The sequence below is a fragment of the Glandiceps talaboti genome, chromosome 2 (assembly GCF_964340395.1).
Source record: "Glandiceps talaboti chromosome 2, keGlaTala1.1, whole genome shotgun sequence".
NCBI lineage: Eukaryota > Metazoa > Hemichordata > Enteropneusta > Spengelidae > Glandiceps > Glandiceps talaboti.
Genome location: NC_135550.1, coordinates 22,739,159 through 22,766,937, shown reverse-complemented (window position 1 = coordinate 22,766,937; position 27,779 = coordinate 22,739,159). Strand labels below are relative to the sequence as shown.

At 35.8% G+C, this 27,779-nt stretch overlaps 2 protein-coding genes across 4 annotated transcripts; one reads left to right on the top strand and one right to left on the bottom strand.

Moving 5' to 3' along the window:
• Window positions 1-941: 941 nt before the first annotated feature.
• On the bottom strand, window positions 942-21,571 carry LOC144450789 (WD repeat-containing protein 64-like). Of its 3 annotated transcripts, none has more exons than XM_078141521.1 (28): window positions 21,299-21,571; window positions 20,801-20,931; window positions 17,533-17,638; window positions 15,172-15,278; window positions 14,409-14,441; window positions 13,644-13,754; window positions 13,129-13,343; window positions 12,703-12,745; window positions 12,063-12,160; window positions 11,061-11,283; window positions 10,331-10,457; window positions 9,840-9,988; window positions 9,484-9,607; window positions 8,993-9,159; window positions 8,633-8,797; window positions 8,320-8,447; window positions 7,825-7,980; window positions 7,441-7,513; window positions 7,111-7,186; window positions 6,583-6,782; window positions 6,053-6,158; window positions 5,720-5,781; window positions 5,080-5,192; window positions 4,647-4,862; window positions 4,050-4,239; window positions 3,668-3,799; window positions 3,330-3,359; window positions 942-1,831 (listed from the first exon to the last, which is right to left on the bottom strand). In XM_078141521.1, the coding sequence occupies exons 1-28, from the start codon at window positions 21,444-21,446 to the stop codon at window positions 1,721-1,723; spliced, it is 3,540 nt and encodes a 1,179-aa protein (XP_077997647.1). In that variant the 5' UTR covers window positions 21,447-21,571; the 3' UTR covers window positions 942-1,720. The 3 variants fall into 3 exon arrangements, with proteins under 3 accessions (XP_077997647.1, XP_077997639.1, XP_077997655.1); XM_078141513.1 differs by having other exon boundaries at window positions 3,336-3,359; XM_078141529.1 differs by lacking the exon at window positions 3,330-3,359.
• Window positions 21,572-25,849: 4,278 nt separating this feature from the next.
• On the top strand, window positions 25,850-27,592 carry LOC144453733 (methyltransferase-like protein 25B). Its single transcript, XM_078145074.1, has one exon. The coding sequence runs from the start codon at window positions 25,850-25,852 to the stop codon at window positions 27,590-27,592; it is 1,743 nt and encodes a 580-aa protein (XP_078001200.1).
• The last annotated feature ends 187 nt before the right edge of the window (window positions 27,593-27,779 follow it).

Below are 27,779 nucleotides of genomic sequence, written 5' to 3'. Positions count from 1 at the left end.
TACCCTTTTTTTGCCGCAATCGTAGAAAATGTTATCGGTATTTAATCGCAAATGTTGTTAATTCCGACTGCTTGTAAAGAATACTATTTCAAAATTTCAAAGAATTATGAAGTTGATATAAATTACAAAACGAAATATCAAGAAGCACAGCCAAGTACTCAGTTGAGTAGACGCAAAATTTTGCAGTCTGTCGTTACATTAATAATTGGTCACATCACACTGAAGACCGAATGAGAAAAAAAGTGGAAAAGAATTACGTTGTTTTAAAAATTTTCATTTCAGCCAGTGCACATTTTACACATTGCCGAAACAATAACTCTCTTTCCCATATCAAAAACAATAAACCAGGAACAAACGCCGAACTTCTCATGCACATGATATATATGTAACTAGATAAGGTGCATGAAAAGTTCAACATTTCCTACGGGCACACATACAATGTCATTGCACTTTCTGTCTCTCAGAACACCATACATAAGCATATATAGAAAGCGCCCACCCCTCAAAAGAGAACAAAGAAAGGAGAAAGAATGAGACACATTCTCAAAGACATTTGCCAGAAAAAAAAGAAAGTCAACTAAGTCAGTGCGAAACTGAAATTCGCCAATTTAAACAATTCCTCTTAACTATACGAAGGAATATCAGTGCAGTACATATATGACCGGTCAGGTGGCAGTTTGTAGTTTTTGGACGTGTTGGTGTTTGCCCAGAATGACAGTAAACTGAACTAAATAGAAATCTCCACACATATGCTTTCTCTCAATGATACTGTTCTGTGAAACAGTTGGAAAACAGCATTCTGACTCATTCAATCGTTCAACATTATTAGCAACTTGAACTAGTTGAACAAAAAAAATAAATCGACATTTTAATCAATTTCATCTTCATTTATTCAAACAAATGAATTTACTTACATTTGCTTATATTACAAAATAATCCAACCATTTTTTAGAAAATCTCCATATCTCAAAATATGCGTTATATAAATGTGATGAATTATTGTTAAGATAATATACAGCACCAAAAGTCACAAAACTAGCCCGTGCATGGGGCTGGCAAAACAATTCGTTTGTCAAGTACATGTAATGAACTATGGACCGGAGTTATATACAGATAATTCATATTCATCTTTGTATATACAAATGATCATTAATATAAATTTTACAAAATATACAAATAACTCACTTAAACCCATTTCTCAAGGCACCTTTTACATTGGCTATGTGTTATAATACAGTCACCGTCGTTGCAAGGTGACCATTTCTTTATCAAAATATTATGAATACATGAAACCTATCTGCCTTGGAAATGTGTCTGCTTACTAAGAATGGACGGATTTGAGACGTCTGAATCAGTCACCACGACTGAATCTTATCATAATAACATAATTTTATTTATGGTTGAATACTATCACGGTACCATGCATGTGCCTGAACTATCGCCATAGGTAAACGCTTTGAAATACAGGTGATATAACGGCAAATGCTGATAATTGGTTAGGATACACTGATCTAAGACAGGTATCTCTCATACTTATATCATGTCAAACGCCTTTTTAAAAGTGCAGCAACTTGACACCCAAAGACAAGTGATATCAAGAACGAAAACTATATACATAAAAAATGAGTTGACTGCAACGCATATGGCCCAAATCTCACGAGATTACCATCTGTAATCGAGATCATCACGAGATTACCATACGGGGCTGTAATCGGGATCGTCATCGTTTCCTTGGTGATGGCAAAGAAGACAGTGAAGCACTCGTGCCACTAGTACCTGTAGTTGGTACTGCTTTAGACACTTTCTTGGTTCTATTTGGTTGTTGCTGCGGCTGCAAAATGAATAAAATATATTGTATTAAAGTATGCTTGCAAAGTGCCACGTGAAAAACCAAAGGCAGGCAGGGGTGGTATAGACATTTCTTATACACTTCTGACGAAACATGTATGAGGTAGGCCTACATATCAGAACTGGTATTTTTTCTATAGTTCTTAACTGCTATATATATTCTTAGACTAGGAGCTGGATCAGCTATACTCGACCATGCAACAACTGCTGTTCAATTTGTCTGTTTAGTATTACGTTCTTCATGAATACACGAAGTGACCTCTGCGTCATCCAATATTACCTTGTCCGCGTATTCCACATGCAGGAACATCATTTTCGCATTCAATGCATGCTTTTTTTCAACATGCAAAACAAAAGTTGGGGAGCACAAACTCATATATTCACAAATAAAAGGGAAAAGAGGAACATGCACACACTTTGGCAACTTGTCACGTAATTCTACTTTGTATGAATACACGACTGTCATTTATTCACACAAAAAACACATTCTCCATTCACTGACATTTAGTACAATATAACTTAATATATAATATTAAATAAGGTGAATCAGTGCCTCTCATAAAAAGAAATCAGCCAACAGAATTGTTGTTGTCAACTTTTTATGATGTGTGCTTCTTTACTAAGTCTTGAGGCTGACAAATGGTACTTGTGCATGTGTACTGTACTTGTTGGGTTGGTGTTAGCCTGGGTTATATATACTCACTGTATATGGTACTCTAATACCCTTACCCTGTACAACATCATAATGATAAACTTTAAACCCATACCAGATTCTATACCGAAATACAATCAACTTGGGTATTACTCTTGCCAATTTAGAAGTGCTGCATTTTTTTAAACACGTGTGTCATAAAGGATGGTAAGGTCAGATTAAACGTATACAGTCGACATCTAATGGATTGTGAACTGTAAACTTTTAATACATGAACAGTTCAAGTAAAGGTACAATTTTAGTTTTGAAGATTTTGTTCTAAAGAATTTGGGGTGGGATGTGATGTGAAACATGTTTAATCGGCACTTTTTCCCATCGGAGAAACATTCAGATATATAATTAATTAAGTGTTCTATATCGCAAGGGGTGAGTAGTCGAATCCATATTCAAAATCAGAATATGAACTATTAACGTATTACAACTTTAATATGACCGTATCAACCTTCAGACAAATGGAGTTAACGTTTTCCTTGATCAATTTCACCTGTGTCACCGTGTTTCCAATAGTGATTTCCTGTTTGCTTTCTTATTTCGAATAATTCTATTCGAGTGAAATTCACTTGTATCTTTGTTTTCCCAATAGCTTGTTTAATATTGTCGGCGATAATAGCCTTGATTTGTCCATAGCTAATATAGCCCTGATAACATGTGCAATGCTTGCCCTCCACCATGCAATACAGCGTTAGTAGCTACAGGCAATCTGCATATTGTCATCTTTCTGTTTAACTACGCATTGCAACTACATGCAAAGAGATGGAATTGATTTTACCAATACCTTTACACGATAAAGTGTCCGGCGCTAGAAGTTCGTCATTTTAAAAGAGAAATATAACGTATTTGTTAATTTGTCTGTTTCTTTAGGCACTATCCGACATTATTTGTTTTGGCACCGATTTACATTCAAGCATCTACAACAACTAAGTTTGGCATGTATTGAAAAGCAGAATTTTAAGTTACATTCTTAAAGTTGTTACATTATATTGGTAAAAGTAACGGTATGACGTCACCAAATTCTTCATGTATAGTCGCTGAAACGTGTGTTTGGATATCCAAATTTTGCAGGTAAATGTTCAAAAAGTTCATCAAACAAGCTATTGAGCGACTTACCCTTCCTAGATCTTTGGTCGGTGATGCTCTATTTAGTTTACCTGGGGCAGCAAACAAATATGCTTGGTTTTCTTGCGAAGGAGACAGACCAAAATCAATGGCAGGTGTATTCATTCTTTGAGGCGTATGAATCTGAAAGTTTGTCATGAAAAGGTACGTGTTTAGAAGTCTAGGGAAAAATCGGGCATACAGAAAATATTTCACAAGTTTACCAGTGACAGTGAAAAGTATGGTCAAGACGGAAAACTGGTACAAACACAATACATTAAAAAAATATAATATGTGAATCAAGTTCTGAAGATCATCGAAAGTGTTTAAAACAGTATTCTTTATCAAAATGAGGCAGAATGAATCAAACCATCTGTCAGAATGTAATACTTACCCTGTAGACAGGCAATGACCTAAAGACAGCACCAGTTTCAGCGTCAGCTGCTTTGACATATTCTAAATGATCGTTGTAAAATTGAGGTTTCCTCAGAGCATTAAAGAACTTCTTGTCTTCAGGCTCCATTACACTTAGTTTAGGTTTCGGAGGTTTCTGAAGGTATGCCGACCTTCTAAAAGGTTTCCACCTACAAGGTAAAAATGGAAATCATGGAGATTAGACGTGATTTGTATAATTCGATTTATCCGATGGGGTCAAGTGTATAGCAGAGCTGGTGTATAGTAAGGGAATATGATATGTCCATTTTTGTAGCCTATAAGGAAAGATTCTCCCAAGTCTTCAAAGCCAGTTTTAATTTTCCAAATCTGATAAAACGACGTGTTGTGAAACAGTTATTTCTATCACAATATTGAAATGGTTGTTGAATTGACTATGCTATATGGCTTTGAGAGGTAACTTATGGTGCAAACTTATAATCGGACGATTTAGCTCGTTTTGATACTCTTCGAGTACGAATGTTTACATACTATTCTCACTTCGTCGATGAACGTGTAAGAAAGTGATTAATGTTGGAAATGTAAACGACAGCCTCACCTTTCTTCGTTGAATCTAAGCGGGTACTCATAATGCTGTACCCGTTTGGCTTTCTGTGTAGCACTTTTGCTTCTTGGTGGTTTCATCGGTCTTTCGCTGATGTCATACGGCAACACAGGTGTAATCGCCCTCTCTGTGTTCGGAAAGTTCCATGGTCTATGCTGACCAAAGAAACCCATGAAATGTCCACGAGAATGTTCACCACCAAACCACATCCTATTTAACCAAACAAAGAAGAAACTTCAACGTTACATGCTGAATCTGGCTGCTGACCAATGATAAAGTTCAATGACATTTATTATATTTTCATCTGTCATTACTTCTTCGTATTCATTAAGTCAGAGTTAAGTTAATTAAATTTGATAAAGGATAACGTGTATACTTCACATGTCTCATTGTGATAGTCAACTGACATCTCTAAGTTTTTCCATACCTTACAGAGCCGTCGGTAGATGCTGACATAATAGCCCTCATGCGGTCAATGTAAGTCAACGCAACTACTTTTGTCAAATGAGCTCGCCAGCTTAGCAACTGCTTCAAGGTGCCCTGTTTAAGAAAGGAAGTATAGTAAATTTTAAAAAAAAGGGCAAAAATGTCAGAATTGTGCATTAACCCAGTCTGTTATGCTATGTTATGTTTAAATTTAGTTACTTCTACTCAAAAGTTACTAACGTTTGTCATGTTAAACCATGCCACATACAATGTTAGCTTAGACTCCTACGGGGTGAATTTCACCAAACTGTGAGTGAGACAACTCGAGAAAGTCTTCTAACAGCGTAGATTTAATTTTTTAAGTTATCAAACTTCAATGAAGAATTCGTTGATCAAACATGAATATCAAGTTCTCACGTGCCATGACAATTTCTTACATAACCCTGACTATGCATTTTATCAGACTATAAATATAATAATGATTGCACAATTTGTAACAAATAAAGTTTCATCATTTATACATTCAAGTAAAACTAGATGTGTGAATCATTTCGTCGGAATACATCGCCATAATACAGCAATGAACATAATGAACTGCATCGTATACACTCTGTATGAATAATAAATGTTTGCATAAATACCTTTTCCTCTGATTGTGGATCTTCCAAGAAGTGGCCAACGTCCCACATGGTCAAGTAACCCTCTGTGTAGAAAAAATAGTAATCGAATGTGTTATCCACTATGATAACAGAGCCATTCCTAGCTAAAAAAAATTCCTTTATTTCATACACAGTTCGACAGAAAACAGAGGGACAAATGGTTCATGTCTTGCTAAGTGACAGCATTAGCCTGAATACGGTAAGTTGACCGCATTGAGTCTCTCAATCTCAATGTATAACATCAAACAGGTGTGACGTAGCATATACCGTGGTTCTAACTTTACAAGCACTGATAATCATGACGTCATTACTTACTGTGGTCGCCTGTGATCATAACATGGCAATCTTCATCAGCACACACTGCTGTTACTGGTGATCCCTGTCGTCTTGTCATGGCTGCCACTTGTCTTATCATATCGCCCTGGGGAATGATAAAATGTGAAAGCGTGAGAAACATACAGACAGACAGACAGACAGACAGACAGACAGACAGACAGACAGACAGACAGACAGACAGACAGACAGACAGAAGGACGGACGGACAGAGAGGTGAGTGAGTTGGGGAGAGAGATAGAGAGAGTGGAAGTTAATTAGCTTTAATATAAATTTAATATAAACTACATCTTGAGTTAAGCTCATAGTTCAAACAGATTTAACGAATTTTGGATTGACAGTGTAGGCTCTTTGATATTCAGTTCTACACCTCAACTAATATTTCAATCAACAGGTGGTACAACAATTTCAAGTGAAACGAATCGGCCATTATGACGAAATGGACCGTGGTGTAATATCGGTATACAGGACAATAAGAATGTGTGTTTCAAGACCTGAAGTTGAGAACTCACCTCCATCGTCCAAAATCGTATATACGAATCAGTATGACAGGTTACTAATACTGGATCATACACAGATACTATCATCGTTGCTTCTGGATCAATATTTTCAAAATCTTCCTCCTCCTCCTCATCTTTTGGTTCACCTTGTTCACTTGCATCGTCATCCTTGGGCATCCCATCAACATTGTCACCATCTTCATTGTTCAGATCTACATGTTGATAAAGATATTTAATTCCAGTGTTTTATTGATAAACGGATACTATTTTTAGAACTGACTATTGCACACTGCAATTATTAATCGTCAAGGCAGGAGAATCGTGTTATGTATACATATAACTTGTTTTAATCAAATGACTTGACATCAGTTGGGTAATTCGAGTTAGTAACGAAGACGGGTCATTGCCTAAAGCGTCCAATGAGTTTTACGAAGTCGTTACGAAGTAAAGATTTCCGTACAACAAATGTTGAGCGCTATATCAGATCGCCTTTCTGTAGTGATCTGTGGTGTTGTAAGACAGAAGAAGTCGATTTCATACCTCCTTTAATGGACTCATGTTGACTGTTTATGCTTTCTCTCCCACTTGTATCTGTACTGTCTGGCAATTCCTTAGTCTGTGTATCAAAAATTAAAGAGAAAATATGCAAATGTTACAAAGCTCAGTACCAGAATGCCTTAGTATTAGTTAAAATGTCAACATTTGCTAGGAAGCTGCATTGATAAACATCAAATTAAATAAGGAAACATCTAAACGTTCAAATATCATACTTGACGTTTTATCATAGGCCACGAAATTATCCGATATACAACCTATACAATATACGTTATATAAATTATATACATATCATCTGTATTTTCAAATTCTCACCTCTTCTGTTTCTTTCTCTTTGCCTGAGTTGTCATCTGGTGAATTGGCACCTGATACGTGACCAGTCAGTTTCCTACAAATAATACAGTAATGCCATTAGTATTATTGCCATCATCATGATTATGATTGCTGCAGCTTTAATCTACAACGTGTCGCGTGTCGCTCCATCAGTCAGTACTCACAAAAAAGAAAAGAAAAAAGAACTGACCGATGAGGGCAGAATGATACGATGTTGGGTACAGTCTACTACATGTACTAGTAGTACTGCAGCATCAAATCACCATGTCTATTATGTTCCACGCACTCAAGATAAATATCCTTGTTACACCAAGTAATTCTACCAATTCTGAGTAACATATAACTAATTATATAATTTCAACTTACTTGATATAGGCTGGGTCGGGGCGTCTCGTTTTGTGGACGAGAAATCTTAAGGCATTTACTCTCTTGGCATTCGCTGGTTTTCTTTTATTTCCTTCTCTGGTATCACTTTCCCTGCTGCTATTATTACTTGCAATGGCATGATCAGGCAGCTTCAACCTAGACAAACACAATGTTATCATAAATCGTTATGTTTCATGGACTTGTTAATTTTCATCCAGATAAAGATAAAGACTTCTGGATAAATCTCAAATATATTTGTATTTGATTCTCACATGAAACTGATAAGGGATGATTTTTCAGATTAAAGGGATTCGGTTTCTAAGAAACAATTGCACAAATTTGTACATTGAAGTGACTAAAAGAAATTTACTGAACGTAAACTGTGTATATACACGGAGCATCGGATTAAAAATAGGTAAAACAGTTCAAAATACAGCTGTTCCGAGCAAAAACTCTTTACCAAAACATGTGAAGAGGTGGAATTGAAAAACTTACACTTTATTGACTGCGCATTCTTCTATATCCCATAATATCGTGTTTCCGTTTGATGTGCCAGTGGCTAGTACACCACCTGAATGGAGTATATCCATGCAACTTATTTCATGAGTGAACAGAATATTTTCCTGAAAATAAGAAAATAAAATTCTCATTTTCATTGTTCATTGTCATTTTTTTTTTCAATAATGAAACAAAATACAAAAGAATAAAGGTGTGGTATTGTGGAATAGCAGCTGAATTGGTTAACAGTTTGTTTGTTTGTTTGTTTGTTTGTTTTTTGCATGTGTGATTACCATTTTTGATAACATACCTTACTAAATATGTTTGTAATTTGTGCTGAGCCCTGTCCTATTCCAGGAAGGGGTGAAACTCGACTGAAGATATTTGGTGACTGAGGTGTACTCGGTATTTCCTGAGGCCAGTAGTAGATATCACTAAAGTCCATCATAAACAACAAATCACCATCATGTTGGTCCTAGAGATGAACAAAACAACAACATATACTTAAGTTATGACCATCTCTCTGGTATAAATAGAATGCTTTAGGACGCCGCATCACATCGAGCAGTTTCAACCAATTAAAGAAAGCGTTTAGACTATTAAGTTACATTGTAAAAAATGTTGTCCCGAATGGAGTAGGAAGGACAATTTTTTTTTGAGAATCGTTTACCTCTAACATCCTGAGTTTGTTGTTCCAGCCAATGGTAATAAGGCATCTCTTGTCCTTTATAATGCAGTACTGTAAGCCTGTAACGCTTAGATCTTCTTCCGGATCGTGTGGTACGGTCCAGTTACGGATTTCTTGACCACTACCAAAGTCCCACACTTTAATAGATCCTACAAAGAACACACGAATCGTATTGGGAGTCATATAGAAAGATATTACACAATGTCGCAGACATAAATAAAATCGGGGGCGACTGAGTCACATATCAACGTATACTATATATGGTTAGTAACGAATTATTTCTATATGTATGTCATTTCGAATTTTCATAATTTCATAAAAACACCGTTTGGTTCTTTTTGTCAGATTGTACTATCATATACTAGTATTTACCCTCATGAGTTCTTTCCCATCGATAAATCTTACGATTTGGTAACTAAGATTGAATCCCACGACATTGATCAAATAATAAACTAATATATATATATGCTTACCATCAAAAGCACCTGAGGCCAGTCTATATCCTGTCTTATCGAGAGCAATAGACGTCACCTCAATATTCGGACCATGTGCTTCAGCTATTTGATACACTTGTCGACCAGCTTCCATTTCCCACACCTACAAATACAAAAGTCATGTTGACGATTAAAAGGCTACTGAGTATATAGTAGAGTGCCAACATACCTCAAATACATACAGACACTAGTTTAGGAATATTTATTAATTTCATGTTACTAATATTATGATAATCAAACCACGTGTATGTTAGTTACGTTTTTTGGTTTTAAATTGTGAAGAACCAATGGTATAATTCACAGATTTCGTAGGGCAAACCATGTTTCATACATACCTTTATGATTGATTCTGAACACACAGAAACAACTTGATTCAGTTCTCTATTGAATAATGTCTGTGTTATCGGCCTATCGTGGGTGTGTGGTACTTGCATAGTGTCTTGAACGGCTCGCGTTAACGGCCAGGCGTCTAACACACTGGAACCTATGAAGCCGAACAAAATAGAAACGACGTTATTCTAAATGATTAATTCACAACACATCTTATAACAATGAAAACTACGTCGTGGATGAGATGTCTCTGCAGGAAAGGAACAGATTTGTAACTTCACTTATTTTCGACGTCGTCAAAATATCAAAGCAGTAAAAGTGTTGAGTGAATTTCTATATTGCATGTAACCACATATGTGTTTGTGGGTTACTATTGTCATTTGGAATTTTCATCATGATGTTGCCAAGAAAATCGTTAAATGACACATTTCATGTAATACACTTTTACTAACTGTTTTTGTGTCTAGTATTGCTAGTTATTAAGTACTAGTATTACCTGTGACCAATCTTTCATGTTTGTCATCGAAAATCATACAATGTATCCTCTTTTCTCCAGGTCGTTCTTCATTGTCGGTAAATACTTGGAGACTTGTCAATGTATGTATGTCCCATATCCTGAATACCTGGAATATGAATAGATAGGAACAGCGTTAGCAGATCTTAGCATGTCAGACATAAAAAATATCTATACAAAGGTATGGATGTCGCATGGTGGCGCTAGCTAGACATTCGATATCATATGATGTGTTGATGTAGTGTAAAAGAAAAGAGGTGTAAGGTGATATAAGTTATGATTTCTTGCAACGTCTGTTGCCCAAACAACATGATGCGGTAATGTTAATTTTTAAGTCTTTCGGGAATAACTTATTTTCTTAGTTGTTGTTGTTCTTGCACATACAAATAGATTATACAATTTTCGAATGGAGCTCCCAAAGTTTTTTATTAAAACAATAAGAATTATTGTTACAGTTCTTCTAATACATTACATTTGCAACGTTCTACAACAGACTACGTGCATCACGTGGGACAAAAGTGCCAAAATGACTGGAAAGTGAAATTGCTTTCGTGAATCTCACTATCCATCACTTACGCCTTTGTACTGAAAATATAGTGAAACAAAGGGTTCTTAGACAGTTTGGTGACCACAAGATAGTTTCTCACCAAAGCATGACTACTAGTGTGGGTTGTGTGAGATTTTAATTAGCCGAGAATTATGATTTACTTACCCTTGCAGTAGAAAGACTGATAACATGCTGATCTTTTTCGTTGATCGCAATGTCGATAATGGTGAACAAATGACCTATCATTTTCCCTGTTGGTCTCGTAAAGATATGTGGATGCCAGATTCGGATGACCTTATCCCCGCAACCAGTGGCTATGATATTGGCCTTGGCGCAGTAATCAAAGCAATTGACTCCTTTTGATATGCTAACTGTTTGTCTAATTGGCCTGCAAAGATTAATGTAAGAGTAATGGACGGCGTTATTCAGATTACCTTCACATACTGTCCGTTTACTAGTTGCTAGTGACAACAGGAATCTAGTGCTTGTCGCACGAGTGTTATTATGTTGTATTATACATTTGATTCTTGTTCTACGTCGGGTAATATATGATAGGTTTAACAATCGATATGGTCGTGGGTCAGTGAACTCCTGCCAACTACTAAATCTTCCTTTACAAGGTCCATTTACTCTCCATGAATATAATCTAATTATAGAACATGTATCATCAAATTAGTAAATTCGATAAATCTTCCAGAGACACAGTATTACAATATATATTGTACATTGACGTCATACACGTGACTTGGCATGATAATGCATGTCTTGCAAACTGTCTGTGTTTTCTTCATGTCAGTTTGTACATCCGCACTCTCATTTTATGGAGTACATCATTCGAACATAAATTATCCCTCAAAAAGCCAAGCGTCGCGGTTAGTGATGTCATTAAAGAGGTATTACCTACTAAATACATGTACGTTGTGTTGGCTGTGAGGACAATACATTCCATTCACAGACATACAGTACTACATTGTGTTTTTATTTTAATCTGGATTGGTTTTGGGATTGTTGTTTTTTAATAAATGTTTTGTAATATGTTGTTATTCACACATTAAAGTTAAATATCTATGTAACTAATTATTCAATATTTTGTAGCAAGTTTACCATCAGCTTGTACACGACTCACTATTTTACATGTCATAGTTCTATATAGGGTAAGTAACTTACTGATTATCTGTAATTCTCTCCACGTCTTCGAGAACAAAAGAATTGGTACTACCGGGTGAACATGAGGCAAAGCACCTGAGTTCAGGAAAATATTTAACCTGAAAAAGAAGTGAAAATAGTTGAATGTAAACTCACCCCAAAGGCAGCATAAAAGTGTTACATTTGTAAAGATGTCGAGGTAAAAACTATGAAAGTGTACTTCCGAAACACATCTATGGCGCGCAATCAAGGCCAAAATTAAACATATCATTTTAGTCTATGCCATGTGCTGTTATCGAACGATGCCATAGTCTGCCAGTATATTATGCAGCTAGTCGATGTCAAAACTTAATGTTTGCAAGCAATTTTATCGTTTATTGTTATATATGACACTGTAATCTTCCTTGTATGAGTGCCTCCATATTTATAGTATATTCATAAATTAGATATACCGTATGGATACACGAATGGTGTTACTAAAAATGAATATGCTAACTATATTATCACATAGAGTAATATATATTCATCAGAAACACCATTCATATTCGTTGTGTATGATATATTTCCATTCATACTACCAATATTAGATTTGCAACGAAAGATTGGATTTTTTAACGTTTTCATCGAAATGTTATTATACAGGAGATATTTACAAACTTACCATTATGACCCAGTCATCATGTAGCTTTCTTCTATGAATAGGACTGTGAAAAGAAAGTCATAGTAAATGAATGCTAGAGTAATGTTTCATCTAACTTTATATCTTAACATATGGATTGGCTATATGTTTCTATCATTTGGAATGACAGAGCTGAGAGTGACAGATTGAGATTTGTAATAATATTGAAGTTATCAACTTAAATGCAATCTTAGACTAGTCATTCATTTAGCATTCTATATACGAAAGGGAATTGCATATCAGATTTGCGTAAAGCATCACTTAATGAACATCATCAAGGTGTAAATTAATGAAGTAATGTTGACTTTTACAGCGTGGAACAACCACAGATTTCTAATAATCTCTGGAATCGATCTTCACAAGGTTCTATTTCTTAATTATTACAATACCATCAATACAAGTACTTACTAGCTAAGCGTGGCAGGATCTAGGCACAGATTCAGTGGGTTTTTCTTGTCTATCTTGGCATTCTTAGTATTGAGATCTTTGGCTGCTATGGTAACGAGATTGATGTAGCCTTCGTCATCCCCGATAAGTAAACAATCTTCATGCATATTATTACTATATGGTACATACGTCATACACTGTGGTGAGTGCTCCAATGGTTTGATGACGAAATTACTCTGTGAAAAGAAAATCGAACACAGACGTTAGGTACATTAAAAACTACTAGTATGTTGAATAAGCATCTTATGTGATAACGTGGTATAAGTAGTGCTTATACATGATGACTCTACAACAATACACGATGCAATGATGAGAATGGATATACAAATACGTATAAAGCTATTTCAATGTACTGACATATACAGTGTTCAATACCTTGTATTACAACAACAACAACAACAACAACAACAACAACAACAACAACAACAACAACAAGAAGTACTCAACACAATCTAAACTATGCCAAGCAAACTTACAGGAGCCTTTCCCTTTGATCTGTTGTCCCATATTGCTATACTTCTCTCTGTTATGGCAGCTACTTTTCTTATACTGGGTAAATAATCTATTCCTGTCACCCATGCTGACTCCTGTAATTATAACATATGCAAAAAAAATACAGTTAAAAATCAACTTATAGAATTGTGCAAAGGTTAAACATATCAGCTTCGCGAAACCAGAATGTACACGTTGTTGCTGTAACATATAACAATTTCACTCAACTTACACAATGTTACGAAGTTATACACATTGCAGTAAATACAAGTAGTATTTGTTATAAGCTGAATAAACTCTTTAGTTATAGACAATGGAAGGGAAACTCCTTTCCATCGTACATGCTTTAATTGGAACTGAGTAATCTTTCCATCGCTATATATTGACTGAAATGGTTGACGTAACTTAAAGAAAAATGTATTGTGACCATGTATATTGCAGTGATAAAAGGGAATGGTGATTTGTACGATAAGATTTTCGCACTGAAAGTTTATTGTAGGACAGTAAACGACCAAGTTCTAAACATAGTGACTGTATATGCACATTCATCATTGTGTAGTTTTGATGACCAGCTGAATGATATTACCATTCTCTAGGGCTATCGATTTTGTAATAGCATACAATGTTACATCATGTAACAGCAACCATTTGACGATGCTAACATGAATGGTAATAATTCTTTAAGTGTCTCAGCCATTACAAAATACACTACTTGTACATGTTCTACTGATAAAGGTTTGTCTACTTACATTGACGTCACAGCACGATTGCAAACGCATGTTCTGAAATGTGAAGGAAAATGCTATTACAGTAAAAGTACATATGTGATTACAAATGTATATGTAGGCTACCTGAATATCAACAACATTTCACTTGACCTTCATGTTTTACGAAAGAGCAATTTTTATTGATGGTCCGATGCGGAAAGATGGGTGAAGATGGTTCATTACATTGACAATAACCGAGAAAAAAGTTTTCATTTTAATGGGGAAACACTTTTTCTATTTGTACAGATCTTATGTAACTAAATGTAAAGCTGTCTTCTGAACTTTCAGGTGTACTTTCACATATTGAATCAGTGTGTGTCAATTTGAACTACACTGAATTAGCATTTTGTAAATTTGAACAGCCCATGAAGCTCTCACGGTGGAGTGTAGTTTTTTCCCCTAATATAATAAACAACTAATTGTGTATTTATTTAATGATCAAGTTAATTATCAGATAATTAATAGTGTACATATAACGTGCATAACCTCACTTCTACTACTGCATTTTTAATATATCAGGCCCAGGTGTCAGCCGCGTGTTACAGGCAAATTCAAGTTAACATTCATTTTTCTTATTTTGTAAAACCTAACATATGATAACCAGACATTGTTTCATTGATATAGGTAATTCATATTGTCCCGGTCGAAAATGAGGGGGAAATAAGCCAAGTATACTTTTAAAAAGTTTTGTTCCAAAACAATTTTGGCGGGAAATTATGGCAATTGGTGAGTTTAAAATACTTACCTTGGCCGTCCATACACATAGTACTCCTTTCTGTGAGGCCGTTAGGTAAATGTCTGATGCAGGATTATATACAATTCGTTGTATGGTATCTCGTCGCTTCTTATCACCTGAAAATAAATCAAAATGTATTTATCACCTTTATTTATACTCTTTACAATACCCATCAGAACCATGTTATCTTCAACTTCAATAAGAATTCTCCCGGGATACCATTGTTTAATATTAGGCCTATAGCTGTACATACCCACGTTCTCTATAGTTGGGCGCATGACACACACTCACACATTGCAATATACATTTCATTCAACCTCAGACGAGATTCAACACATAGAATGCACCGAGTAATAATGGAAGTCTAACAATCCAGTGACAATGCAAAGATTTAAAAGCTAAGGGTGACTTTCGCACTTTGTGGATAAAATAGGGGCATCATATATAATCTAGTGGCGGATTTATTTTACCTCTTAGGTCCAAAGACTTCAATACATCATACTTATACATACAACCATACATTTAATGACCATTCAATATCTTTGCTGAGACAGGGCGTTATAGGATTCAATACACGTATACCCTGTGTTGCCATAGCATTTTTATGGACGGAGGGCAAGGTATTACTTTCACGAGCACAACTTTTATTTAGTTGAGCAATTGACAATAGTTAGCAATACAATAGTATACGATTTCAGACGGCTCCTATAATACATCATTTGTGTACACGTGGAAATTGAATTAGAATGTTGAAAAGAAATTAAACCGATTGATGTGATTCATTGCCCAAACTACATTGTATATAGAGTTAAAGTTAATTTTGATTTCTTAAGCTTTGCCTGCAGTCTAGATATGTATGTGAGTTGCTGTACGTTCCTATGCATTCAGTACTTTCAACCGATCGTATCCATATCCCGGCGTACAGAAATTTGAGCATCCTTTCTAATCGTTCCAGTGTTTCTTTTCATCGTCTAGTCTGTATGTTAGTGATACAATTAAAGATTTGTTTGTTTGTGTTTCTCTATATGGTTTCGTATGGAGAATAGAACTAAGATTGGAACCTATTCTGTAACAAAGGATCGTGGCCATTTAAGTGTGCTCAATTATATGCCTGGTTTCAAGTCGACACGAGTATTGACTGTAAGCTAGTCAGTGTAACAACCAGTATTCAGGGGTATTGAGACAAAATGGTTCCTATGTGTTGTTGTGTTGAATAGTAGACCATGAACTCTAAAATGCATCTGTAGCAGTGATTTATTCTCACTACACAACAATAATAGCATTCCACCACTTCTTCTATTTTAAAATCATGAGTAGTAAATTTCCTTGAAGTGATCACATTATATTAATTGCATGACTATCATAATGCTTTGTTAGTCGCAATGAATGTAAGAAATTAATATGACTGAAGGAGGCTGTTGTGATGATTTAGAAATATTTTTTTATCTCAATATTATCAAGGTCCTATGCTATATTCATTTAATACATACTCTGTAAGTTTCCTTGAATAATATAAAAACAAACGTACCGCCACTAATTTAGTTTCAACTAATCAACAATCTACTTTGTGAAAATTCAAATAAAATGATTATTTTCTACTGCAAGCTATACACCGTGGCATTAATTTGTTTTATGATATTAACATTGTTGTCAGTGTTTGATGTTGCCGTTAGTAACCATGAGTTTCACGACATCACGGGAAATCGAGGTTAAGTGATGTGTTGATCTAAATCCTATGTTTTTAACAGGGTGATTTCAAGATATGTACATCAATACAGGTAACTGACCTTAGATGACACTTATAGACCCATCGATTGCTATAATAAGTGGAAACTCTCCCTTCACCATCGTATTTGGCGAGTTTTATAATATTAGATAGTGTAGTGATTGAACGTGTTACAAGTCGAGTCTATGTATCCATGTATATGACAGAACGTACTTGTATACAGATATTTGAATTATTTGGAAATAAACTTGCTAGACTCCAGAAAGTCTAACATGCCATGTCGACCAACTAATATAGAGACGCACAGTACCTAGGTAGTGTGTGTGCAACACCTGTACATTATTATTTTGATGAGTCATACTAAAAACAAATACTAGGCACAAACAGCTCCATGCACAGATCCACACATTCAAATTATATTGTACGTGCCATCCTTAAATACAAGATGTTAGTTTCATTATGATTGAGGACTTTTTAGGGCTATAGCAAGTCGCAGATGTCCAGAGACAGAGATATATTTGGTATTCAAGGAAAAACTATATAGAGGCTCTCACCACAAGACGAAATGGGGTTCTGCTCTTGGATCAGTATACATATATTGTTTAATTCAACGACTCAATACATTGCAATACTATCAAACTTACCCGCAGCTTCTCCTATTCTATGTTTCTTTGACACGGTGAATACGCTAACTTCTTCATTGACAATTTGTTCTTGGTCTTCATTGTCCGATTGAAAATAACCAAATAACTGTAAAAAGATTGACATAAAAGAGAGACATAGCATCAATGGCTATTCAACATTGTATTGCATACAATCTTATCCTGGCGACAATTATATATTGCTAAAACGAGTTGATGTATAGTAAACGATGTCTTTACAATGTTGAGTAATCATCACACCGACTTCCCTGCAGAGTTTCATGTATTCGGCTGAAGCTTTATGTTAGCTAGCGCTTTGTCCAAGAAAGCCATGTAGTTGAGTTTTTGTTAAGGCCATTGAATTTCTTTTTATAACTTCAAATGGTGACCGCCTTTTATATCGTGTTTTATGCGGAGAAAAATTGAATGTTCGATTATTAGATCATTGTAACAGGTGTTTCATAGCAAACCCTATAGTGCATGGTATGTATTCACTTTGGGAGACTCAATATCGTTAGTTGTTGTTGTGTTATCTTAGTAGCTACTTGGTAGATCTGTGAATGGTTAACCTTTCCTACGATGTCCTATAAAAATAACGTTATTAAGGTAATTGTTTGCATTTAATATACATTAAATGTGAATTATGCCTTCCTCGCTCATTCTTCATTTCCATTAATGATTTAAAAAAACACTTAGCTTATATTAAAAAATAAGGCTATACGGCATAAATCGGGACAGTTATATTTATGAAACCTTTTTTTCATGACAACAATTTTCCTCAAGAATGTTATTGTTTAAAATAGCGTCAATCATATTTCACTCAAACGGCGTAAAAAAGACCTAAAAATTATTTGATCCTCACGTTTACGAAGACCCGGTTAAAACTGTATGCATTGAGTGAGTAATGTATCAACACTTTGTTCCATGACAACACACATCAACTACGTTAGAGTTGCTGTATACAGTCTACAAAGCTTAGACATGGCTAGATAATAATAGAAAACAGAAACCAGGGAGATACATTAAGTGCTTTTATATTGGTTTGTAATTAAATGTGATTCAATACGACATTGCCGGGGATATTACGTTGTAATAACGGATACATTGTCAGTAATGATTTAACGTGAATACAGTTCCCTACACTACGAGTGATTGAATGATGTGTGTTAAAGCCGATCTCCATGGTTTTCAATTAAGTCCTCACTCTCAACTGACGTCATCAATAACATAGTCAGGCAGACTTAACTGAAATTTAATTGATTTTGACCCTTTCCATGTTCAATCATCATGTGTCAATGAAACAAGATGGATAATTTAAAAAAATAAAATGTATAGTGTATACAAACTAATTTCCAGGTCACATTGCTCGGACTCAGTATATTTGTGTGATAATCATAGAATACTGTGAACAACTGAACCCCACGCCCAGCCTTTTACTCTAATTTCAACAACGGCTAGCGACTCAAAATATTGATTGATTTACCTCCTAACCACCACCCCCCCCCCACCTTGTAGTTTCACTTTTGATAGCTAAACGATTTCGTTGTCTTATCAGTTAGGTTTTGGTACGAGTAGTTGTTTTCCTATCTCATTAGTACTATTTGACATAAACTGTAATGCATTGATATGTTTTTATTTTAAATTCACATCTATATTCCTCCTTTCAATATGATTTACCATTGTAACATCTTCTAATCACTATGATTTACCACGGTAACATCTTCTAATCACTATGATGATTGTATATAAACAACTTTCGCATTCATTCCTGTTCATGAATAAATTATAACGCCCAGCATTTCCTTCCGAATGGTACATGTTGAGATTAGCTATTCGTACCGAATCTGTTTGTATTCGTGATTGTAATCCTAATACTAGATACTATGACCTTGTCTTCTGTGGTGTATTAGGAGTTTCTGGTATCCGTTGAGGAGTCAATAATTTGTACTTGTCAGCAGTGGCCACGGTCAACTTTTACCGATGTTGTCCAAACACTTCTATATGTACTAAGCCCCCTAATGAATGGGATTACAAAACAAAAGGAAGCACGGATGCATATGTCACAATAGCTCAATCGATGTCAGAGTTCATTTAAGAATTCCAGTCAGGTTTCCTCATGGTTACGCTGTTGTTTAGCGATACTAGGCAGTGTTTCTGAGAGTTAAAAGTTCAGTTTACAATGTTTCTTTGTCTTCGTATCCTCCAACCGATCCCCAACAGAGGTGTCGATTTAAGAGCAAATAACGATAGCCTATCAATGCACCAAGGTAACCACTGTGATTGAAAACCAGTTAGACATACCGTAACACAACAACTCTTCGAAGTTGACAAATAAAGGCAAAGTCCATACACAATAACGTTTAATATCCGCTAATGTCTTTCAATTGTACTTTTCATTTTGTAACTCATGGAATGTGAGTATGTTGTATTTAGTTAGAATTACCTCCTAAATATTATTTATTTTTAATGAAGCATACATCATTCACACGTGTCTAAGTTGCCTAGTGTAAGTAGTATCGCAGATACAGCCATGTAATCAATAACACACGCTAAAAGGTTTTCAACCCATCAAAAATGAATAGATTCTTGTATGTAAGGTAGTGAAATATTCATTGTTACTCCTGGATGCTGAACTTAATCACGGATAAGTAACACGTAATCAAGTACGATACCGTGGACAAGATAAGATGATAAATGAATGTACAGATTACACGTATATAGCATTAACAGTGCAAACATACACTGGGGATCATCATAATAATACCGCCGAGTGACAGACGTTCGATCCTGGGGTCAGACTAACTATGGCCAAAACCTCGTATTGCGTTTATAATGCAACGAAGACAAAAACTATTTAATTGCACGAAATATCTGAATCTCCATCAATCGTAGAATACAATATAAACCCTCTATTGTATTTGTAATGATTATTCACCCACATTTGTGACCCTGAGGTCACTTTTAAACGATATCTCATGGATATTTGACAAAGGGGACTCCAAATACTTTAAGTGGACGTATGTGTTCATGTGGAAACTACACATGTTTAATTCCAAGGCAAATATAGTTTGTTAAAACGACAAGTCGTGTCATCAATCAACGTCTATGATAAATTAATTTTGTACTCGTTAAACACTCGACTAGATCACACATACCAGCCAACCAGTAAAACAAGTTTCATTTGATACGTGTGTATGTAATGCCTCAACAGTACAATGAAGGGAAATTAAGTTTGCGGCTAATGCAGTAAAAAAAAGGACAGTATCAGTACCTCACTCCAGTCGACTTTGGCGTCTGGATTAGTGGTAATTTTCCTGTAAATCGCCTTCAAATCTTGATTTCTGATATCTGGCCCAAAGAGGGCTCGGATAGCGTCACAGAATGAATCAAACCGAAGATTTTCTGTAAAATAAACAGACAAAATATGAAGTCAGGATACCATATGAATAAGTTTCTTTAATACGTTTATATTCTCTAGTATGTAAATTGTCGTCTCTCAGTAAAACCAAGACAGGTAAAACATTCTGATCAAGTGTTTAGATTTACAGGCGTTGCAGGTTGTTTGCTCACACAGTACTTAATATGTACTGAAGGACATGTAGTAGTACGGAATGGGGCAGAAGACATACGGCTAAGAAGAATAAATGTTTTATGAGGTGTCTCGGTATGATAGCTAACACAACAACCACCTGTTATATACATACATACACAAACAATAGCGAATCAACCAGTATCTGGTTAAAAGAATTCGTAGACTACTATACCCTACCATTGATATTCTGTCGTCGCTCCTCAGGACTGGCTTCGCTATCCTGTTGAGTGAGTTCTGCTATGAGTTGTTCAAATTCATGCAGCTTCAACTGGAAACTGTTATTGGTGTACGGCCGAGGTAGACCGACGTAACCCTTAGCAGACATTGTGGTATGGACTGTGAAGGGTTCTGGCCATTATGCTGGCCACTACTCGCTACAACAACTCCGTCCTGGCGATCAAACCAATCTAATCTTTCTGCATGGGTAACAGTTGCGTTGGCAAGTCGATACCCAAGTCTGACTTGTGTACAGTGATCGGCTTCCTTATTGTCATGCAATCCGATCGTTGCTCTTGAAAGAAAGCTTACAATGCCCTCTGAAGGTGGTTGTCATGCCGACTTCTACCGCTCATGAATATGCATGATGCGTGGATTCTTTGGGCGACAGACCCTATTACGACCTCACAGGTCCAGGGTGTGTAGAGTATAGGTCACCTGCGGCTATCATAGGGCAGGTCATTAAGATCTATCACCGCCACAGTCGTGACTATTTACGATTGAACACATGACCTAAATAACAAACTAATCACGAGACTGATATAACAGTAAAACCAACATTATTAGTTCAGTTGTCAACATTAAAAATGTTTATTGAGATACAAGTTTTCAGTTATCATAATGATCAATATTTTCGTTTGGTAGTTACATAGAAAATTGATTTCGATTGGTTGAATCATGGCGTTAGAAGGACTCGTCCTACCTCCATGTTTTACGTTAATTTGTTCTGCTCTTATCATATCAAGGATACCAACAAACACCTGCCCAGTCTACAATGTGTACGACTTTCACAGAGTAAACAGAAATACATGACAAGTCTGCATGCACCAGTTCAAAAGCAAATCAGATTGCAGGTATTGTTTGTTTTCAATGATTATTTTCCGTCATTTTTTTATGTGTCGTGAGAGATAACATGGTCTGAAGATAGTGACTCGTCGCGACTAGTGTGCTCTCCTAATTCTCAAATATATAACGGTGTAGTTGAAGGAATGGACCAGTTAATTTACTAGTACTATACATTGCCCTTGAAGAACCTTTAGAGTGAACATTCCATAGATACTGTTATCTAGCATGATATGGAATACATTCTTTTTATTTATTTATTTACTTATTTATTTATTTATTTACTTATTTATTTATTTATTTATTTATTTATTTATTTATTTATTTATTTACTTATTTATTTACCAAATTACAGGTTCGTAAAAAGAGTAGCACAGTACTCAAATAGGATGTCAACAGAGACAAACTGAATAAAACACTGTAAAATTAAGTAAAAATAAGTAATCGTACAAAACGTTAAAATCGCCAAACTGCTCAACATTATGAAAATTGCCCATGGAATTAAAAAATGACCGAGTCCTGGATAAAAAGAACATTTTAAGACATTTGTTCGAGCAAAAGGTGGTTGAAAGAGTTGATTTTTGAAAATTCTGGCAAATACTTTGGTAATAACTTGTATTTCTGTGTTACAGACAATCAACCAGGATTGTAATATCCATATACCCGACTTACATTGTGGTTTCATTCTTCGAAGTTAAAGCTACACGGCGAAATTGAAACCACTACCTTGGCTGCATTGTACATGGTTTGTATCGATCGCCGTGTTACATTTCCCTTTCAGTATCTTACTCTAATATCGGCGGTTTCTTTCAGTCTATTTTGGATTGTAGTCAATATTTTTTTTCCATTGAACGAGACCATTAAAGAAGGGAAATGTATTTCCCGTGGCACCGTTTGTAAATAATGGAATTAAATTGGAGTTAATGCACGAACACTTTGTAAATCCCAATCACATCATGTTTTGCCTTAGGATGACGGTCGTTTTTATTGACGTCGTAGAATTCAATTAAATGAAATGTCTACTCCTGTTAGTCCTTGTTATCAGTAAATTATAATAGAATAGGAGGGCATTCCTTCAGTGTTATCGTGGCATTCAAAACATATTACTATGTCAGAATATGGAGACATACCGCCAGTGTTATCGTGGAATTCAAAACATATACTATGTCAGAATATGGAAGCATTCATTTAGTGTTATCGTGGAATTCAAAACATATACTATGTCAGAATATGGAAGCATTCATTTAGTGTTATCGTGGTATTCAAAACATATACTACGTCAGAATATGAAAGCATTCCTTCTGTGTTATCGTGGCATTCAAACATAGCCTATATCAGAATATGAAGGCATTCCTTCAGTACTATTTTGACATTCAAAACAGATCATACTACACTAATTTTAATACGACGTTATTACGGAAGTCAAATGGGTACGTGTACTATACTAGTGTGAGTAGGAAGGCATTCATCAGTACTATCGTGATATCCAAAACAGATATTTATCTCTTACGCTTACTTGTGAAATAACCAAATATTAGGAAGGACGATAGAATATCATGGATTTTCGAGCAACAACATTATTATGTATAGTTTTAGAATATTCGTTTAAACTTCTTACATTCTTTTCAAAGTTTTCACAGCTTTCTTTGCATCAGTGATTTTATACTGAATGTTCTAAATGGTAGGTATCAAGCTTTCAGTTCAAGTGAGGAATGCTCTGTTGATGACATTCTCACTTCGATAAGTTTATGGGTCCGAGTCCCGAGGGTTGAGTAGAAACATATTCGGAACTCGTAGTCGCCTCTATTTATTTTTCGTACACTGCTAAATTTCAAAATGAATGGTCGTAAAACCGCAATTTGACGTTCGTTGTTCTTCTTAATCATTCATTTTCTTACATAATCCTTCACAAAAACATTTTTGTACGTATGTAGGGGCAAAAGAAATTAATAAAAACTGTTTAATCTTACAACATGTAAAGTTTAAACATCATTTCTTTTTTTAATATATGAAGCTATTTTATCTGTAATTCGTAAAGTGGGCTTGGTTAGTCATAATTGTACAAGGGTTTATTATCTGTTATGTACTATTTCGTAATTGCCATTTAATTTTCATTGCAAACTGTACTGACCTGCCTTGTGCCCACCATCTCATAACTAATTAGATATTCAAAACTATATATATATTCTATTTACAATCATTACATGTACGATCTGCAGGGTGTCTAAAACCCACGGCACACATTCTGGCAAATCAATTAAATCAATTTCAAATTGCAATAGAGCGAATTAAAATTAGACTAATTGTCAAATTTGAAATGCTTTCGTCACAAAGATTTTTCGCTTTCGCTATTACTATGTTGAATAATTCATTCTGATATTGAAAGTTGAGGAAATGCGTGTATTTGTCTGTGGGGATGGCAATTTAGGTTTGTCTTCTATCCAGTGAACTTCCAGTTTATCTAAAAGTCGTTTTTTGATTGGCCAGAATGTACCACCGTGACGGATTGCCAAAAGCTCCGATAGTACAGTAGAAGAAATGTGTTTGCCATTTGCATGTAAAGTATGACGAAATTTACTTTGTGGATGGTGGACGATAACAGCGACGTCAATGAAATTTACTGGAAAATATCGTTCTGGGAACTTGTTGAAGTCAGTTGGATAATGAGTTGACCGAAGTTCAAGCATCAAAATGCACTCCCATGCAAATATGTTTGGTTCATTTAACACATTTTGTCGGACGGTTTGACACTACAATATAACTTCCATAGAATTGCAAATTTTACCATACATGTTCATGTGATTGAATTGCTAAAACTATCCAGCTACTGAAGAAAAGACGCACCTTTTCCACGAGGGTAGATTCTTCTCATGTTTTCATAGATTTCACCTGGTGTAACCATGTTGGTTTGGTCTTACATATCACGGTGTTAATCTGTCTCTGGTTTTGGAAGCCTACATCACCTCAATGCATGCAATGGTTATGTTACTATCTGAAATCGTATTGATGTTCACATATTAGCATGTGGCTAACTGAGCCTACACTATCCATGCATCAATAATACTTTCACAGCATAACTTATAGTGAAAGGAATGTTGGGGGGGGGGGGTGTCCGTTGTCGGTTAACATCCTGCGAGGTTGACTAAGGCAAGTTTTAAAGACGAAGAATATTCTGGAGAAAAACAACTATATTTACCCAGGGATCTGGATGGCTAACTTTTAAGTCTTAGATTCGATTTTCAAATGAAGTAAAACTTAATCAGAGTCAACTCGGCGACTACGAAAGTGATGTTCACTGCACATTGCAATACTTATAATCATAATTATAATTATTACAGTAATATAATAATATTTTATAATATAACATAATTTTATAATTTCAGTTATTTTATATAATAGTAACGTGACTAGCATGGGGTCACCTAGGCTGACTACCGTCCCACTACCGAATGTACAATATGTATTATTAAAGGTCAAAAGAGAAACCAGTTTAGACTGGGGTCACCCACATGACCCAAGGAGGTCACCCCATGTGGTCACCCTCGGTCGATGTTGTACAGCGCCCTCAGGAGGTCGAGACGGATCAGACGGGGTGAACAATAAACACATCTGTTTCAGCATCTTTCCCCGAATGAACGGGCGATGAAACAGTGTTAAAAATAGGTCAGTATGGGATATTGTTGCAACAAAGAAACACACCAATGTCTCAAAGAATACGCAGTAAGGTTACTGTCGTTCATTAACCATTACAAATGGTTATCAGAAGCCTACATTGTTGAATTTTTCGTCAAGGACCACTGGAGTAACCTTCCAAGAACATGGCTGACAGTACTTGAAGATCTAGACACTGTGGACATATCATGTATGTTGTTGGAATCACCAAGAGACGATAGATCTATCAAGTATTCTAAAGTGTGGCCGCTTTCATTGTTGGCGTATCGGGCCACTGTTCATGCTATTGCTCTCCGAAGAACGCCACAAGATGGACGTGATGATGATGCTGTTGAACACTTGCTAAAGAAAACATCAACTTCATATGAGCATTTATCTCGCCATTACAGAAGACACGTGAAACCAAAGAAACAGTATGAAATCTGTCGGCTGGCAAGACTCATTCATGAAACATGCCAGAAGTCTGATTGTAATAACGTTGTTGATGTAGGGGCAGGGATGGGACATTTAACCAGGCTTTTATCCTTTGGATATGGTCTGCATGTTACAACTGTTGAAGCTGAAGGCGGCCATGTAGGTGGTGCCATTCAGCTGGATGACAAACTGAAAAAGTTCTTTGAAACTAAAAGTGTTGAAAATCCTGATAAACTAAAAGGATTTAAACAGTCAGACTGTAGTCCTGACGTTCCTGTTGTCCCTAACCATGTGATTTTTCACATAGATCCTAATATTGCAGTGGATGACTTTTTAGACTTACTTCAGCAGCACAGGGGTTCTACTGAAAGCAGTAATTCAGAGCAAACAGTAACCACTAAACTTAAGTTGCCAGACACTCAAGCCAGAGAACCTGCTCAGCTTGACATAAACCAAAGTCAGCTAGACTCAGAACGAAGTATTGACTTGTCAGTTTGTTGTCAGCAAGGATCAACCCATTCTCAGAGTTCAAGGCCCACAGAATTTGGCTTTGTAGGCTTACACACCTGTGGTGATTTAGCACCAACAATATTGAGTGTGTTCTCAAAATGCAGTTCAGCAAATGCTCTGGTATCCGTAGGTTGCTGTTACCAAAAGCTGACGTGTAGAAACGCTGTCCCTGCCAGACGTCCTAACGAGTCAGATCATGAAAATGACACAACAACAAAAAAGGAAATGTCTGACTCAGAAAACCCTCAAACTGCTGTAAACAATCAAAAGATCGGCCAAGTGGGATACCCGATGAGTGACTGGATACGATCTCTGCCAGATTATGAACTGAACTATGAATCAAGAGAACTAGCTTGTCATGCACTTGATACTTATTGTCAAAGACTGAAAGACAAGGACCCTCATCTAATCCTACAGTGTTATAGATCTATACTAGAAATTATCATTCAAAAACAAGATCCAGATCTTACTACAAAACATGCAGGAATACGACACATAAAAAAGGTCATGCGTAAGCTCAAGAAAGGTCATGACCAACCCCTGTATACCTACTTATCAGAAGCTTTGAGAAAGCTTGGGCTGCAACCAATACCAGAAGATGAAGGGAAAGAACTTGAGAAACTGTTGAAACGTTGGAAACAGTTAATTACATTTCATGTGCTAAGGCTATTGACAGCTCCAGTGACAGAGTCACTGATTTTGATAGATAGGATGTTGTTTTTGTACGAACAAGGCATTGACAGTGAACTTATACCTCTGTTTGATCCAAAACTGTCTGCAAGAAATTTTGTACTCATTGCTAATAAGACTTCTTGAATAACAAGATCATAATAATACAGCCAATTTTACTAGAGTAAAAGGTTCATAGTTGATGGCACTCATGTAAATTATTAGCTAAACACTGTAATGAATGCTTCGAAAAGGAGTGTAGACAACACATCTTTCAGGCTACCATACATATATGTCCATCATTGTTCAATGAACTCTTTGGACTACATATTGT